Below are 13,459 nucleotides of genomic sequence, written 5' to 3'. Positions count from 1 at the left end.
CCTGCATAACAAGACGTGAACCTTTTTTTTTTTTCTAGCCATGTTTATTGCCCATTGTGGTAGAACATCCTGAGCGACATTTCTTGGTAACAAATCCATCTTAAAACATTTAACTGATTATCCAGTATGACATGCTGTCTGGTTATATAGGAGTTTTGGCCACTTGGGATACCCTCTTAAACCAGCTATAAGACCAGTTTAGACTGGATCAAATCGGTATGAAAGTCGTATGTTATAGTTTAGTCATTTCAACAAACAAGTGAGAGTTTTCGCTTCCAATCGAACAGATTTTGAGCACCTATGGTTTTCTTTCTTTCTTGTTCTTTTTTTTTTTTTTTTTGCTTGAGCAAATCCGCCACGGTGCTGCTGACTGTGTGACGGTGCTCTCCTGTCTGTCACTGCCGCTGCAGCATTAATAATCCTCCTCAACACAACACTCCATCAGACACGCAGAAATGAACTGACCGGAGCTCCAGGACTATATTTAAAACGCGTGTCCGAAAGGGCACAGCTGCAGGCAGAGCAAAACATTTGCAGGAATGATACTGGACAACTGCCAGACATCAAAATCTTGGTGCATAGCCTGCACATGGAGCAAAAGCGACGCTGAGAGACTGCGGTTTACCCCGAAAAGCGTTCGGCAAGCAGCCTGATGACAGAAGAGGAGACTGCGCGTTGTTTACACTGAAACGAGCTAAACGCAGAAACAGAAACGAGCGGCAATGTTTCCCTGCATCTGTTTTCTTAATCCGACGCATCTGAAGTGAGGCAGAGATGATGCGACGCGCGCGCTGAGCTTCATGATGCACCGGAGTAGCCTCTTGCCCAATTTTCTTTTTTAAACAGTTTTTTTGCTCCTTATTTAATGTACATTCGCTGCAGTCGATCTGAAGCCTTATGAGGAGCATGAAAGCGTCGGCATTTGTCGTGGTCATGTCCTCGGTTTTATTTAATCCCAGTTTTGCCTTCAGTTCTCATTTCGACCCAGGTGAGTAAAAACACATGATATTTTCTGTCCTGAAATCATTTCTATCAATGAAATATGTACAGAATACGTTAACAATGAGGTAAATCATGTAGCCTTTTCATTTGTCTTGACTGAATTGCTATGTAGATTTACCATGTTTTGGTAAAAGCATTTTTAAAGTCAGTTAAATAATGAAATTCTATCTATCTATCTATCTATCTATCTATCTATCTATCTATCTATCTATCTATCTATCTATCTATCTATCTATCTATCTATCTATCTATCTATCATCAACCTATGAACATCCATTACCTTTTTAGACATTCATTATTTATATGAAATTGATAATTTCTTTATATTTTCTTTATATTTGACTATTTTGAAATTAAGATTGAAAAAAGCCTTCATATATATATATATATATATATATATATATATATATATATATATATATATATATATATATATATATATATATATATATATATATATAGCACAATATGTATGCATTCGTGATTAATGCATCTCTCAATCAATAAATAAATAACCCTCATGCACTTGCACATGCATGCATTATGCACTACAGAGGGAGTCTGTGTATTGCACGTTTGCAGCTATAGACAGAGCTGACTTGGCATTAGTCAGCCAGAACTGTTGTGTTCCTCTTCTTGTGTGTCCTGTGTTCCCAAGGCAGCTCCGTTGCATAACGTCTGTGTGTTTGACATATCTAAGCGCTGCTGTTTACTTCCTCGAGAATTCGACAGCCTGTGGTGTCTCATGGCCTTGAGGGCAGACCGAGCTTCGTTGTTGATGGCTGACCCATGACATTGACATTCACATGCAAACCTGTTTTTTTTGGTATCTTCTGCTTCATTGTAGAATCAAGCAGTTTAGGGCTCGCTCTGCATGCTTGGCCGTTTAGAGAGGGCCGTTAGAGCAGAACACAGTGGGGGCTTTAGCTGCATGTTTGCAGATGGATCATTACGAGCAATGCCCCTGGTATGTATACATACATCTTATTTTGCACCTGCGATCTCTAAGCAGCATGAAAAAAGCAGCATAGGTGAGGAAAGAAAGTAGGCATTGCCATAAACGCAGTCAAAAGCATCCCTGGACAAGGCTGTGCTCAGCATACTAATGAATCAGCTACTGTTGAAGTGAATCTGTGGTGCGGAGGGGGGTCACTTGCTGTTTCGGTTTCCATCCTGTCTGTAATTTTACCAGGCACCCTTGATATGCACTTCGCATGTAGATCAGTGTTTGAATGGCTCACTGATTGGGAAGCCGTAACAAGCTATTATGTAACATTCACCACTGTAATCAGATTGAGCAATATGAGGGCCACGGACACTCCCAATCACGACTGAGAAATTATGGCTGAAAATACATCTTGACCTATGCATGTCCTGTGCTTGATTCAATTGCACTCATGCATTCCTGTTTTCTAAGGAATCTTCTGCTAACCATAACAGAATTTCCCTCATATGTCTCTTGTATGTGTGTGTGCGTTCGTATTTACTGTAAATCAGAACCAGCTCAAGATAAAGAGGATATGAGTTTCCACATCTGATTCCCTGGTCTGAAATACACTGTGTTTGCGCAGATTTACAGTTTGGACAAGTCAACACTCATTGCAGAAAGTAAAAGCCTGTCTACAGATTAGACTTGAAAGCTTGCATAGTTTATGGTGGGCCCAAACTCTTGATTCCTTTCTACACAAGAAATCGAACAGAATATTTTAATAGAGTTGTCACAATACTGGAATTCCATAAAAATCGGTACAGACATTTTAAATACGTCCATTCCCGCGAACATTTGAGCACTGTGGAGCTCGTTCTTAAACAGCGCTGATTTGCCATTGTATACACATGCTCAACAGAAAGTACTGTTATTGGCCATGAATGTCATCGGTTCACTGAACTGATCACTGTTTACTCAGTGTAACCACAGATACAGGGACACTGGAGCGTTAAAAAGTCATGTCGATCATCAAGTTTGTCTGTAAGGTGACATTTGAACGATCCGCTAAGAACAAGCTCCACAGCGCTCGCAGGAAATGGACGTTTATACATGCATATATACATACATACATATATATAGAGTTCAGATTTAAAAAACCTCAAAGTGCCATCTGAAATTTCCATAGAAAATGAGCATTATTCTCAGCCTTTGTTTGTTTATGTTCAGTTACAATATTTCACTTTGACGACCATGAAAATATGTATTCTTTGCCATAAACTTGAAAACTTGCTAAAGCTACACACAGGAGCCTAATAAAAATCCTCATTTAGAAAAAAAAATTCATATGGCATTTTAGATATATATATATATATATATATATATATATATATATATATATATATATATATATATATATATATATTAGTGCTGTCAATCTAATAAAAAATAACTAATTAATCACACTTTTTAAAAAAATTATCGCAATTAAACAGATTTAAAAGACTAAAACTTTCAAACTTTTTTCAAAACTTTTTTTATTCAAACGTAAAATTAATGTAAACGCAAGACAAAAACGATTTAAATTAAAAATATAATTGTTTATTAGAATTTTTGTTTAACTTGTAACACAGATTTCTTCATGTAAACAACAAACCCACAATAAACCATCAAGATCCTGGCTTGACAGCCATATTTATTACAGAAATTAAAACAGGCATGTTTATGCCATTTGAATTTTAAAACAATATATATAAATTGGAAAATTGTAACAATAATAATAAAGTATTGAATACAAACAATTGTACTCATTGTAAAGTTGTATTGCTGTGAGTTGAGCATTTATTATAAAGTAGAAACAATTTTGCTTAGTTCTTTACATTTATCCAGTTTCTTAGACAGTCCAGTCTGTTGACATTATCGGGGGATAATGTGGACCTTTTCTTTTGAATGATGTGAGCTGAGAGCGCAACACAATCTCACTGCAATTTGTAACTTTTTGATTTAGTAGCTACGGACAATGACGTTTAGACAGGTTTATTGCTATGAAACACACATGCACACGCACACATGCACACGCACACACACACGCACACACCAGGGCCGTGCACAGGGGGTGGCCCGGTGGCTAGAGCCACTGTTCCTCCGCCCTCATTGCCTGAGGTACCTCTCTCAGGAGCATAAAGGCACTTGCTCTTCATTTTGCAATCGCGTTGAGCACCTGCCCCTTTAAGGGTCTGTGCTCTGTGCACAGGCCTGACACAGACACACACAGAGACAGACACACATACACACACACACACACACACACACACACACACACACACACACACACACACACACACACACACACACACACACACACACACAAACACACACACAAACACACACACACACACACACAACGCGCGAAATGACAGGGCAGCTGGAGCGACTCCCTTCAGATTCAACACGTATGATCACGTTCATCAATTTGTTTAAACTAAGTGTTCTAAAGTATGGTTGAATTTTACAAGGATTCTGACACAACAACATGAAGCAGGCACTTTTGTTGCGTTTAAGGAGGAAACACGTCAAACTTAATGAAACATTGGAGGGCTTATGCAGAAAGGCAGATGAATGCGCTGTCTTTGACAACTCATGACTTTATCTGATACTTTGAGTACATTTACATAAGACGCCAATACTCTGATTTTAATATAATTTAGATAATACTCTTATTAAGAGTCTACCATGTAAGCAGGAATTTTTGATTACCTTAAAGGACAACTGAGTCATGAAATGCAGAGATTTTTCTTTTTGTTTGCCATGCGGTATCATATTCCATTAAAACAGAAGTCGAAAGTTAAAAATGTATATATACATATATATATATATATATATGAGGAGCAGGATAAAAAGAATAAAAACTTAAATCTTAAAGCAAGAACAGTTCTCATTATTCTAAATATAAAATTTAAATTTAGATAAAAAGTGTGATTTATATAATTTAAATTTCTATAATAGGGAAACACAGTGGTGCAGTTTCTATGTTCTTCCCCTGTTGACGTGGATATCCTTCTGTGCTCCGGTTTTTCCAACAAGTTTATAAACATGTGGTATTCACCTTATTCTCCGCCGACGAGTTGGCGCAGCCATTTAAATCTTTTTGGCACAAGACTTCCGGTCACATTCACTTCCTTTCATTTTTAGACATTAAAAACTGTTCGTTTCGCTGTTTGATGTTGCAAACTGATATTTCCTTGTTATATTATTCTACTTGGTCTGTATAGTCATGCAAACATTTGTTTGTAGAGCAAGTAGTTTGACCGTTTTTGCTATTTATTATTCCTAGTAATTTCTCCCATAGGCGACTGAAACAGAAGTTTTAAGACAGGGGTCTCAAACTCAATTTACCTGGGGGCCGCAGGAAGCAAAGTCTGGGTGAGGCTGGGCCACATAAGGGATTTCACAAAAAAAAAAAAGTCCTCAAATGTCATTATTAACAGTTTTAATTATTTCTTCTGAACATGAAGTGTCCTGAACATTAACAGAACATTGAGTGAAGATTATGAACAGTTCCTCTGAACATGGCATCTTTTGCCTACTTCTTGCGGCCAGAGACTTGACAGCGCTTCTTCTCACAAATCTTATATATGTATATATATGTATAAATAAAACACCCCCACCCCACTCCAGTCACTTCAGTCTGTACCAGTCTGTATCTACCTATAATATATATAAGATGCAGGCTGTAGCTAGGTAGGTGGCAGGCTGCAGATAGGTAGCTAAGTGGCAGGCAGGGGCAGGAACAGCTTACCTTGGTTCTGGCCGGCGCGAGTTCCCTCCCTGCCTGGTTTATACTTCTGCGTCAAGTGACCGGCGCAACTCACGGCGCAGGCAACGCGCGCAGCTGTGCATTTATACTTCTGCGCGCTGTCTCTGTTGGTCTGCATTAACACTTCCGAAATGCTAGTGGGCAGTGAGGTGTAAATGTTCCCCTGTGTCGAGTTTCTTCGCTTCTGTTTTGCTATTCTGAACACTTCCTGGATGTACAAGTGACTCAAACTCGCTCATTTTGAGGCAGGAACCGGCGGACGTGCAACAACTTTTACCATGAGGTAAACACAGAACAAAACTTTCCATCCGGAGCTCATTCACGGGACTCCACACTTGTAAACAATCGCTCGCGCCATTCTCGCGGCTCTCGGTCCCGCCCAGACTTGTCGGCGCTAGCAAGCTGACCAATCACAGAGCTTGCGCTACGCGTCGTTGCGACGTGTAGTTACAATTTTTGAGAGGTGCACGTCAGTGACAGGGACGGCCACGGCGAAGGGCTATGCGTCAGTGCCGTAGCCTACACCGGTGTTTGACGCAGAAGTATAAATCACACTTCCCGCCCGTCACAGCGTCTAACAAAGGGGCGGGGTGCGTGGTGACGTCACCGGCATCCCCGCCCCTTTGTTTACACGGCGGGCGGGGAATGCCAGTGACCGCTGTGTACGGATAGAATTAGCGGAGCGGGGAGCGCTCTCTCTCCCCGCTCCGCTGATTCTGTCAGTGTACAGCGGTCGGCGAGGGCCACAAAATATTGCACTGAGGGCCGCAAATGGCCCGCGGGCCGCGAGTTTGAGACCCCTGTTCTAAGACAATCTCGAAAACAGGCGCACTTCCGCATTTTAGAATAAGGTCAATAGGTAAATTGGATAGGCTAAAATGTCCGTAGTGTATGTGTGTGAATGAGTGTGTATGGATGTTTCCCATTAATGGGTTGCGGCTGGAAGGGCTTCCACTCAATAAAACATATGCTGGCAGTTCATTCCGCTGTGGCGACCCCAGATTAATAAAGGGACTAAGCCAAAAAGAAAATGAGTTAATTAATTTCGATAATAAGAAAACAATTTAAGTTTAAAAGTTAATTGATGGAGCATATTAAAAATATTTAGATTAAATACAAATTTTAGTATCCTGGAGAAATCTGTATTTTTTTATCTCTTGAATGATACAACATTATGTATTGATACTTCTGTTACAATTTGATTAGTTTACAGTTTTTTTGACAATTGCTATGACACGTTTATCAATACATTTAACAAGTTTCCTTAACTCTTAACACAGTTAGCACAACATCCGTCTTCGTAGGCTATACAATTAACACATTTCTTGTTGTTTTGACACAAAATGCATCCAGTTAACACAAATTTAAAATGCTTTAACTTCATTTACACACAAGCAAAACCAAGAACAAAACAATGTAATTTTACAGTCAAATTTACAAATGCTTTAAAACAGTATGTCAGAACAGATAACACCATGTTCTAAACAGAAATTATATAGGATAAAGTCAAAGTGAACAGCTGTTCTAATTGTGAATTAAAACACAAATATATTCCCTGTATTTTATTCAATTTCCAATAAGAAACAGCATATTACTGTATACATATTACTGTATATATATATAAAACAGCTGATCCCCATCTAGAAAGCACACTCATGTCTTGAGGTTTTTCCAATTACATGATCATATGTTCTAATATAGGACTCTTGAGGTTTTTGAAAGGAACAGTGAGCGAATCAAAGAACTCTGTCACCAATACGTCCAGGTAAGATTATGCAATACAGTCATTACTGTACTATACACAGTGTGTTTTGCAGTAAACTACTCTTTAAACCTGGAGTTTATTAGTACATACAGTAGATATACAGTACAGCATTTGCATACACTGTGTCTAATTACTTTCAGAGAGTCATGAAGTTAGAGGCCAATCAAGTACCACATGAAATTTTCAGTGCTGACAAGGCAGGGGATGTCGCCGTAGGAAAAACATAATAGGCCAAAGGGCCACAGTTACTGTGCCGGGCCACAGAAGATATCAAGTGTAATGTGGATGAGAACATTAGGCAAAAGACCAGGCAGAATAGAAGATTACTTTGTTATTTTATTATAATTGTGGTTCTTTTTCTGTTTGCAGTGATGTCCTTCTGCAAAAAAAGTCTGTACTGCAGAAATTCTGTGTCTGTATTTATTTTTTTTACATAAACTGTAAATTTTATAAAGCTATTGTTTTTCCTCGTTTGTATAGAATTTTTGCAGTAAAAGAAAGAAAATGCATGCATTTACTTAACCCAACTAAACAAAACTGTAACGAGACTTCAAATATAAGGGCAGAGCTGACACAGAAACTAATGCAGTTTCTGTAATGTCAGCTGATGATAGTGTTTTTATTGTCAGTGTGTTCTGATTGACTAAATGTCTCTGTTGGAAGAGAACATGTGTTTGTGTTTTGAACAATAATTTCATTTTGAAACATGACTGCAGTGTTTTGTTAGAGATGGTGTTGTCTGTTCGTTTATTTTTGTATTTTGAAAATTAGTTTAGAGGTTTAGTTTATAATGTGTGATTTTGAGGATGAAATTACCTGTTTTGCCAATTGTGTGTTTTAGGTGTGTTACTGCGTTGTGTTTAGCAAACTTATTAAATGTATTGAAAAAAAGTGTCATAGCCATTGTAAAAAAACTGTAAATACAGAAATAACAGTACTTAAATACAGGAGCTGGACTGAAGCTGACTAAAAGTGTTTTATAACAACTACATTAATTGCTCTATCTGGGTCAGCAATGGGATAAATGGGATTTAAATATTCCACTGTGATAGAACATGGCAGAACAATGAATAGACATCAGTGAGATATTGGCGCTTATGCTGGGTTCACAACAAATGCGAGCAGCACAAATGATGTGGAATGCACATTTGCCTAAATCACATGTTCAGCACGAATTTAAAATTCACGAGGAAAATTTGTGTGAGGCAAAATACATGTACTGTAGTTAACTAAAGTGAGTAATACCATGCTTCATGTCAGGACCAGCATTAGGAGTAGAATTGCTTGGGTATTTTTCTCTGCAGCGTGTTACCAAAAATTCAAGTGCATTTTGATGATCAGCTGTTTCAAAGGATTATTGTTATGCACTTTTCACCAAGATGTAATAATACCCTCAAGTGTGTCTGAGAAGTTTCACCATGTTGTAGATGCCCCTATTTGGGTGGAAGCAGAAATTTTATTTTTGTGTGTGTCTCTTTAAATACAAATGAGATGCTGCTGCAAAACAGTTTTTTAAAAAAGGGCAGAGGATTTACTGTGCATTACTCTGGCGACAACAAGCACGAAATCTGCAGGTGCTTTAAAGTCTTTAAAATCCTAAGGTATAGTTTTCTACATGTACAACAATCAAGATCTTAGATGGCACAGCTTGAAAATTAGATTAAGATCTCTTTCATGTCATCTATCAATTACAAAATGTTATGTAAAAGATTCTACTAGCACAACCAGGCTTTGTCCCCTTGCACGGGCATTATCTGAATTCAGAATACTGTGACATGTATATTCCTTCAAGAAGCTCAGGACTACAATCAAGGCTTTTGATGGATTTCAGTATATAGAAACAAATCACTTTGATGCCACTTTGCACCTTTTTCATGTTCAAACCAGTAACATATAATAGGCCTCCTTTCCAATCTGTTCAGATTGTAGCATATTCAGCCTTTCCTCTGGCTTTATGAGGGCAAAATCAGAGTGACTGTAGACTGCCTGGGTGATATACATGCCCTATAACGGGCTGGAGTCAGCAGCAATCTGTTACTCTGACTGGCCAAGTAATGGGATTGAGAATCAATGTTTCAGTGGCAATGGATGGTGTGGCGTGTGACAAGAGACTAATCAGTCTCCCACCCTCAGTATCTTGGACATAGGCAAGGACATGGCAAAGTCATGTGGAATATAATGGCACAGGGCAGTTTGCTTCATCACATTACAGCAGTTTGAAAGTCAACTGCTGTTTTAAGGTTAGGGCTGTATTAGACTAATGTGTGGGTTGGGAATTGGATCTTCATAAGAGCTCAGTGTATTGTAAAGGGCCATGTTTATTTATTTTTTTACTCAGAAAGTGTTGGTTGTCATTGCCTTTCGTTTAATGAATTTACGAGGACCACCGTTTCAGCTAAAAGTCTTTTTTAATAATATAGTGAAGAGAAACGATTACCTAGATCACTGATAACCCGAGGGGTTGAACAATCACTTAAGTTTCATTCACTTTAGAGCATAAATTCAAACCATTACTGAATTAGTTGGACCTATTCTCCAGGAACAGTTCTCCCAAGAATAAAATAAAGCAGTACATAATTTACTCACCCTCAAGCCATCCTTTTATCCTGGCTTTTCCATGCTATATATATATATATATATATATATATATATATATATATATATATATATATATATATATATATATATATATATATATATATATATATATATATATACATATATATATATATGATTTTTTTTACTTAATTAAATTATGAAACTTCCAAAAGTGCATAAATCCATCATCAAACTAACCCACAGTGTTGCCAGCTTAGCGACTATGACACTATATTTAGTGACTTTTCAGACCCCCTTGGTGACAAATTTTCCAAAAAGCAACTAGCAACAATTTTAGCGACTTTTTGGGTTTTGCTAGAGATTAGAGACTATCATGTGTCCGTACTGTACCGTTCCTATTTTTCTTAATGAGCTGTGGTCAATGCCATCGGCCCCTTCCCCGCCTCAGAACATTCACACGCGGCCTAGTCCTCGTACAGGAGTTTCTCCAACCTGCAGCCTGAGAACAGATCACCCCTCTGCGTACCGATTTCAAATGATTAGGACCGTGAGCGTGAGGTATTTCCCTTGTACAGACAAACCGATCTGCTTCTCCTTTGTTTTAAATTAAAAATTTAATTTGACCGTTTATTCTTTTCCTGTACACAATAACGGATATTTTAGTGACAGTTTTGGAACTTATCTGAGTTTATTATGTCTGAGAGATTATTGCAAATTCACTACACAGCTGTACTGACATACTATATTTAAACAGTAAATTTAGCTTTATTGACATGCATACATAAAGTGTAGTGCAAATGCAGATACACTTTTATTAATCATAGGCTGCTAAACAAACAAAAACAAATTGCAAATTGACATATGACACAGCAACATTTAGCAACTTTTTGAGCAGAGCTTAGCTTTTTATTGAAAATAGTTGGTAACACTGGTAACCCATTTACTGTACCATCTGGGCAGGGGTGACAAAAAGGACTTATGTCCTACAGAGTCTAACTCCAACTTGTTTCAACACACCTGCCAGAAGGACTCTAGCATGCCTAGTACGAGTTTGATTAGCTGATTCAAATATGTCTAATTGGGGTTGGAGCTAAACTCTGCAGGACACCGGCCCTGCGGGTTGCATTTTTAAAACAGAAATACTTTAACATTTTTAATTATTAACTCCAATTACTGACTCCTGGTAGTGACTAAATCCACATTATGTGCAACATATTATACAATATTTTGCACATGACATAAAATAAATTTGGAGTGGAAGCTTCGGGAATAGATGTGTCTAGTGGGAACTACTTACCACAGAAGACAGCAACAAACAGCAAAACAAGTTGGCTTGGTATTGCTATAAATCATACAGTTATACAGTATATTACTCTTGCAATGCCACATACAGTTAAAGTCAGAATTATCAGCCCCCCTGAATTATTTGCTCATTTAATTTTTTTTCTCCAATTTCTGTGAAACGTAGAGACGATTTTTTTTCAACACATTTCTAAACATAGTTTTAATAACTCATTTCTAATTTTTGATTTATTTTATCTTTGCCATGATGACCGTAAATAATAATTAGGATAGGGTAATTAAGCAAGTTATTGTATAACGATGATTTGTTTTGTAGACTATCGAAAAAAATAGCTTAAAGGGGCTAATAATTTTGTCCCTAAAATGGTTTTTAAAGAATTAAAAATTGCTTTTACTCTAGCCTTATGGCAGTGTAGTTTTACTGAAGATTGTTTTTTTTTTTTCGATTTGAAGATTTATGCGCATTTGGAAGCTTCAAAATACCAGCTACTATCCTATATCATTAGACACTATAGACTAGGACTGGGCCAATAAATGGTATAAATATTTATTGACCAAACACCATCGTCAATAATGATTAAAAAAGTTTGCAATGAAGTTTTAGTATGAAGCAATATAGCTTTGGAAGGAATGCCAATAAGCTTAGGGTTATTTCCAATCGAGGCGCATGGCTTGGTGCAACACAAACGGCATGCAAGTGACGCATGCGCATTTTTAAGACACACCTAGTTTAAAACATTTTAGAATGCTGCATGCGCACCGCAATTCATACTAGTAGAACTAACCAATCTGTTTCACACTTTGTATGTAATATACACATTTTGTAATAACGGCAGACAACAATGGGAGACAAACACAGAGCACCTACAGTAAACACTGCAGTGCTGTTTCATTCATTCATTCATTCATTCATTCATTTTCTTTTTGGCTTAGTCCTTTTATTAATTCGGGGTCACCAAAACTTAATAAACCACCAACTTATACAGAACGTTTTACGCAGCGGATGCCCTTCCAGCTGCAATGCTATTTCATTCTCTTCATAAATACAAACTTGTTTCGGACCTGCAGTAATGTTTGTTTTAGATCCCCTGAGAAAATGGTTGATGAGCGCCTAGTTATGAGAGATGCCAGATATGCGTGAGCACAAATCGCAACGAAAATGGTAAAGGAAACAGAATCCGTACGTTTGCTCATTTCACATGCTTTCAAATGCACAGATTTCGGCATCTCAGGTCAGAATAACAACAAATGTGAAAATGGGTGCGGTGACTAGCAGCAGTGAAGAGATTGCAACATAAAAAGGATTTAAGGATGTCACCAAAGTGGCTTTTTGGTTTCTTTTCTTGTGCATCCCAGCCGCTAGCTCTCACTCTGAATTTTTTATTTTTTTTTTAGCATAGGGGGTTGTTAATAGAGTTTGTGGTTTACTGTATGGTTATTATAGACATCTTACAAATGTTTATCAACCTTAAAGTTTGCTTGATTGTTCAGGTTTACACTTTGCCATTGCACACACTTTGTAGGCTTTTATTTATCAATTTTGAGTCTGTTATGTTTATTTTATAATAAGACATAAGATACGTATTTTTAAATAAAATGGATAATAAAAAACTCCTAATATTCCTAAATGATTTGTAAAAAAATACTGAATGATTATCAATAAACATTATACTATGATAATTCCTTTCCTGTATTGCCCAGTCCTATACGAGTCAGGATAAACATTTAAAACTACCCTGAATGTGTTCGTCTAACAGAAAAAAAATAAAAATAAAATATATATATTTTTTTTAAATCACAGACCAAGAATGGCTTGAGTAAATTTCATAAAAATTTTGTGATGAACAATTCATTTAAGTCATTTTATCACCTTGACATGAGCTGAGAAGTTACTTGTTTATATTTTAAAAGGAATCAGTCTAATTACTTTCTGTTTGTTCAAAAGATGCATTACTTTACCACAGATTCTGGAATCTGAATCCTCTGAAGATTTTAAATTCCTAACAGTTCCCATCTCTATGTTTAGTGTTGTTGTGTTGAGATGTTTTATTAACGGCTAGCAAGGAATGGCATCAAAGCATTCAAAAGT

The 13,459-nt window shown here is 37.2% G+C and overlaps 1 protein-coding gene across 1 annotated transcript in view; it reads left to right on the top strand.

The window, feature by feature from the left end:
- The first annotated feature begins 376 nt into the window (after positions 1 to 376).
- The window catches only part of lmtka (lemur tail kinase 1 a), a 154,612-nt gene continuing 141,529 nt past the window's right edge, over positions 377 to 13,459 (top strand). Inside the window, exon 1 of the mRNA XM_087245173.1 lies at positions 377 to 988. Within this exon, the coding sequence (XP_087101299.1) occupies positions 898 to 988 (91 nt within the window). The 5' untranslated portion in view covers positions 377 to 897. The remainder of the gene's footprint in view (positions 989 to 13,459) is intronic.

The sequence above is a fragment of the Danio rerio genome, chromosome 3 (genome assembly GCF_052040795.2).
Source record: "Danio rerio strain M-AB ecotype USA chromosome 3, GRCz13ab, whole genome shotgun sequence".
In the NCBI taxonomy this organism is placed as follows: domain Eukaryota; kingdom Metazoa; phylum Chordata; class Actinopteri; order Cypriniformes; family Danionidae; genus Danio; species Danio rerio.
The sequence above is the reverse complement of the archived record's forward strand: the minus strand, read 5'-3'. Positions and strand labels throughout refer to the sequence as shown.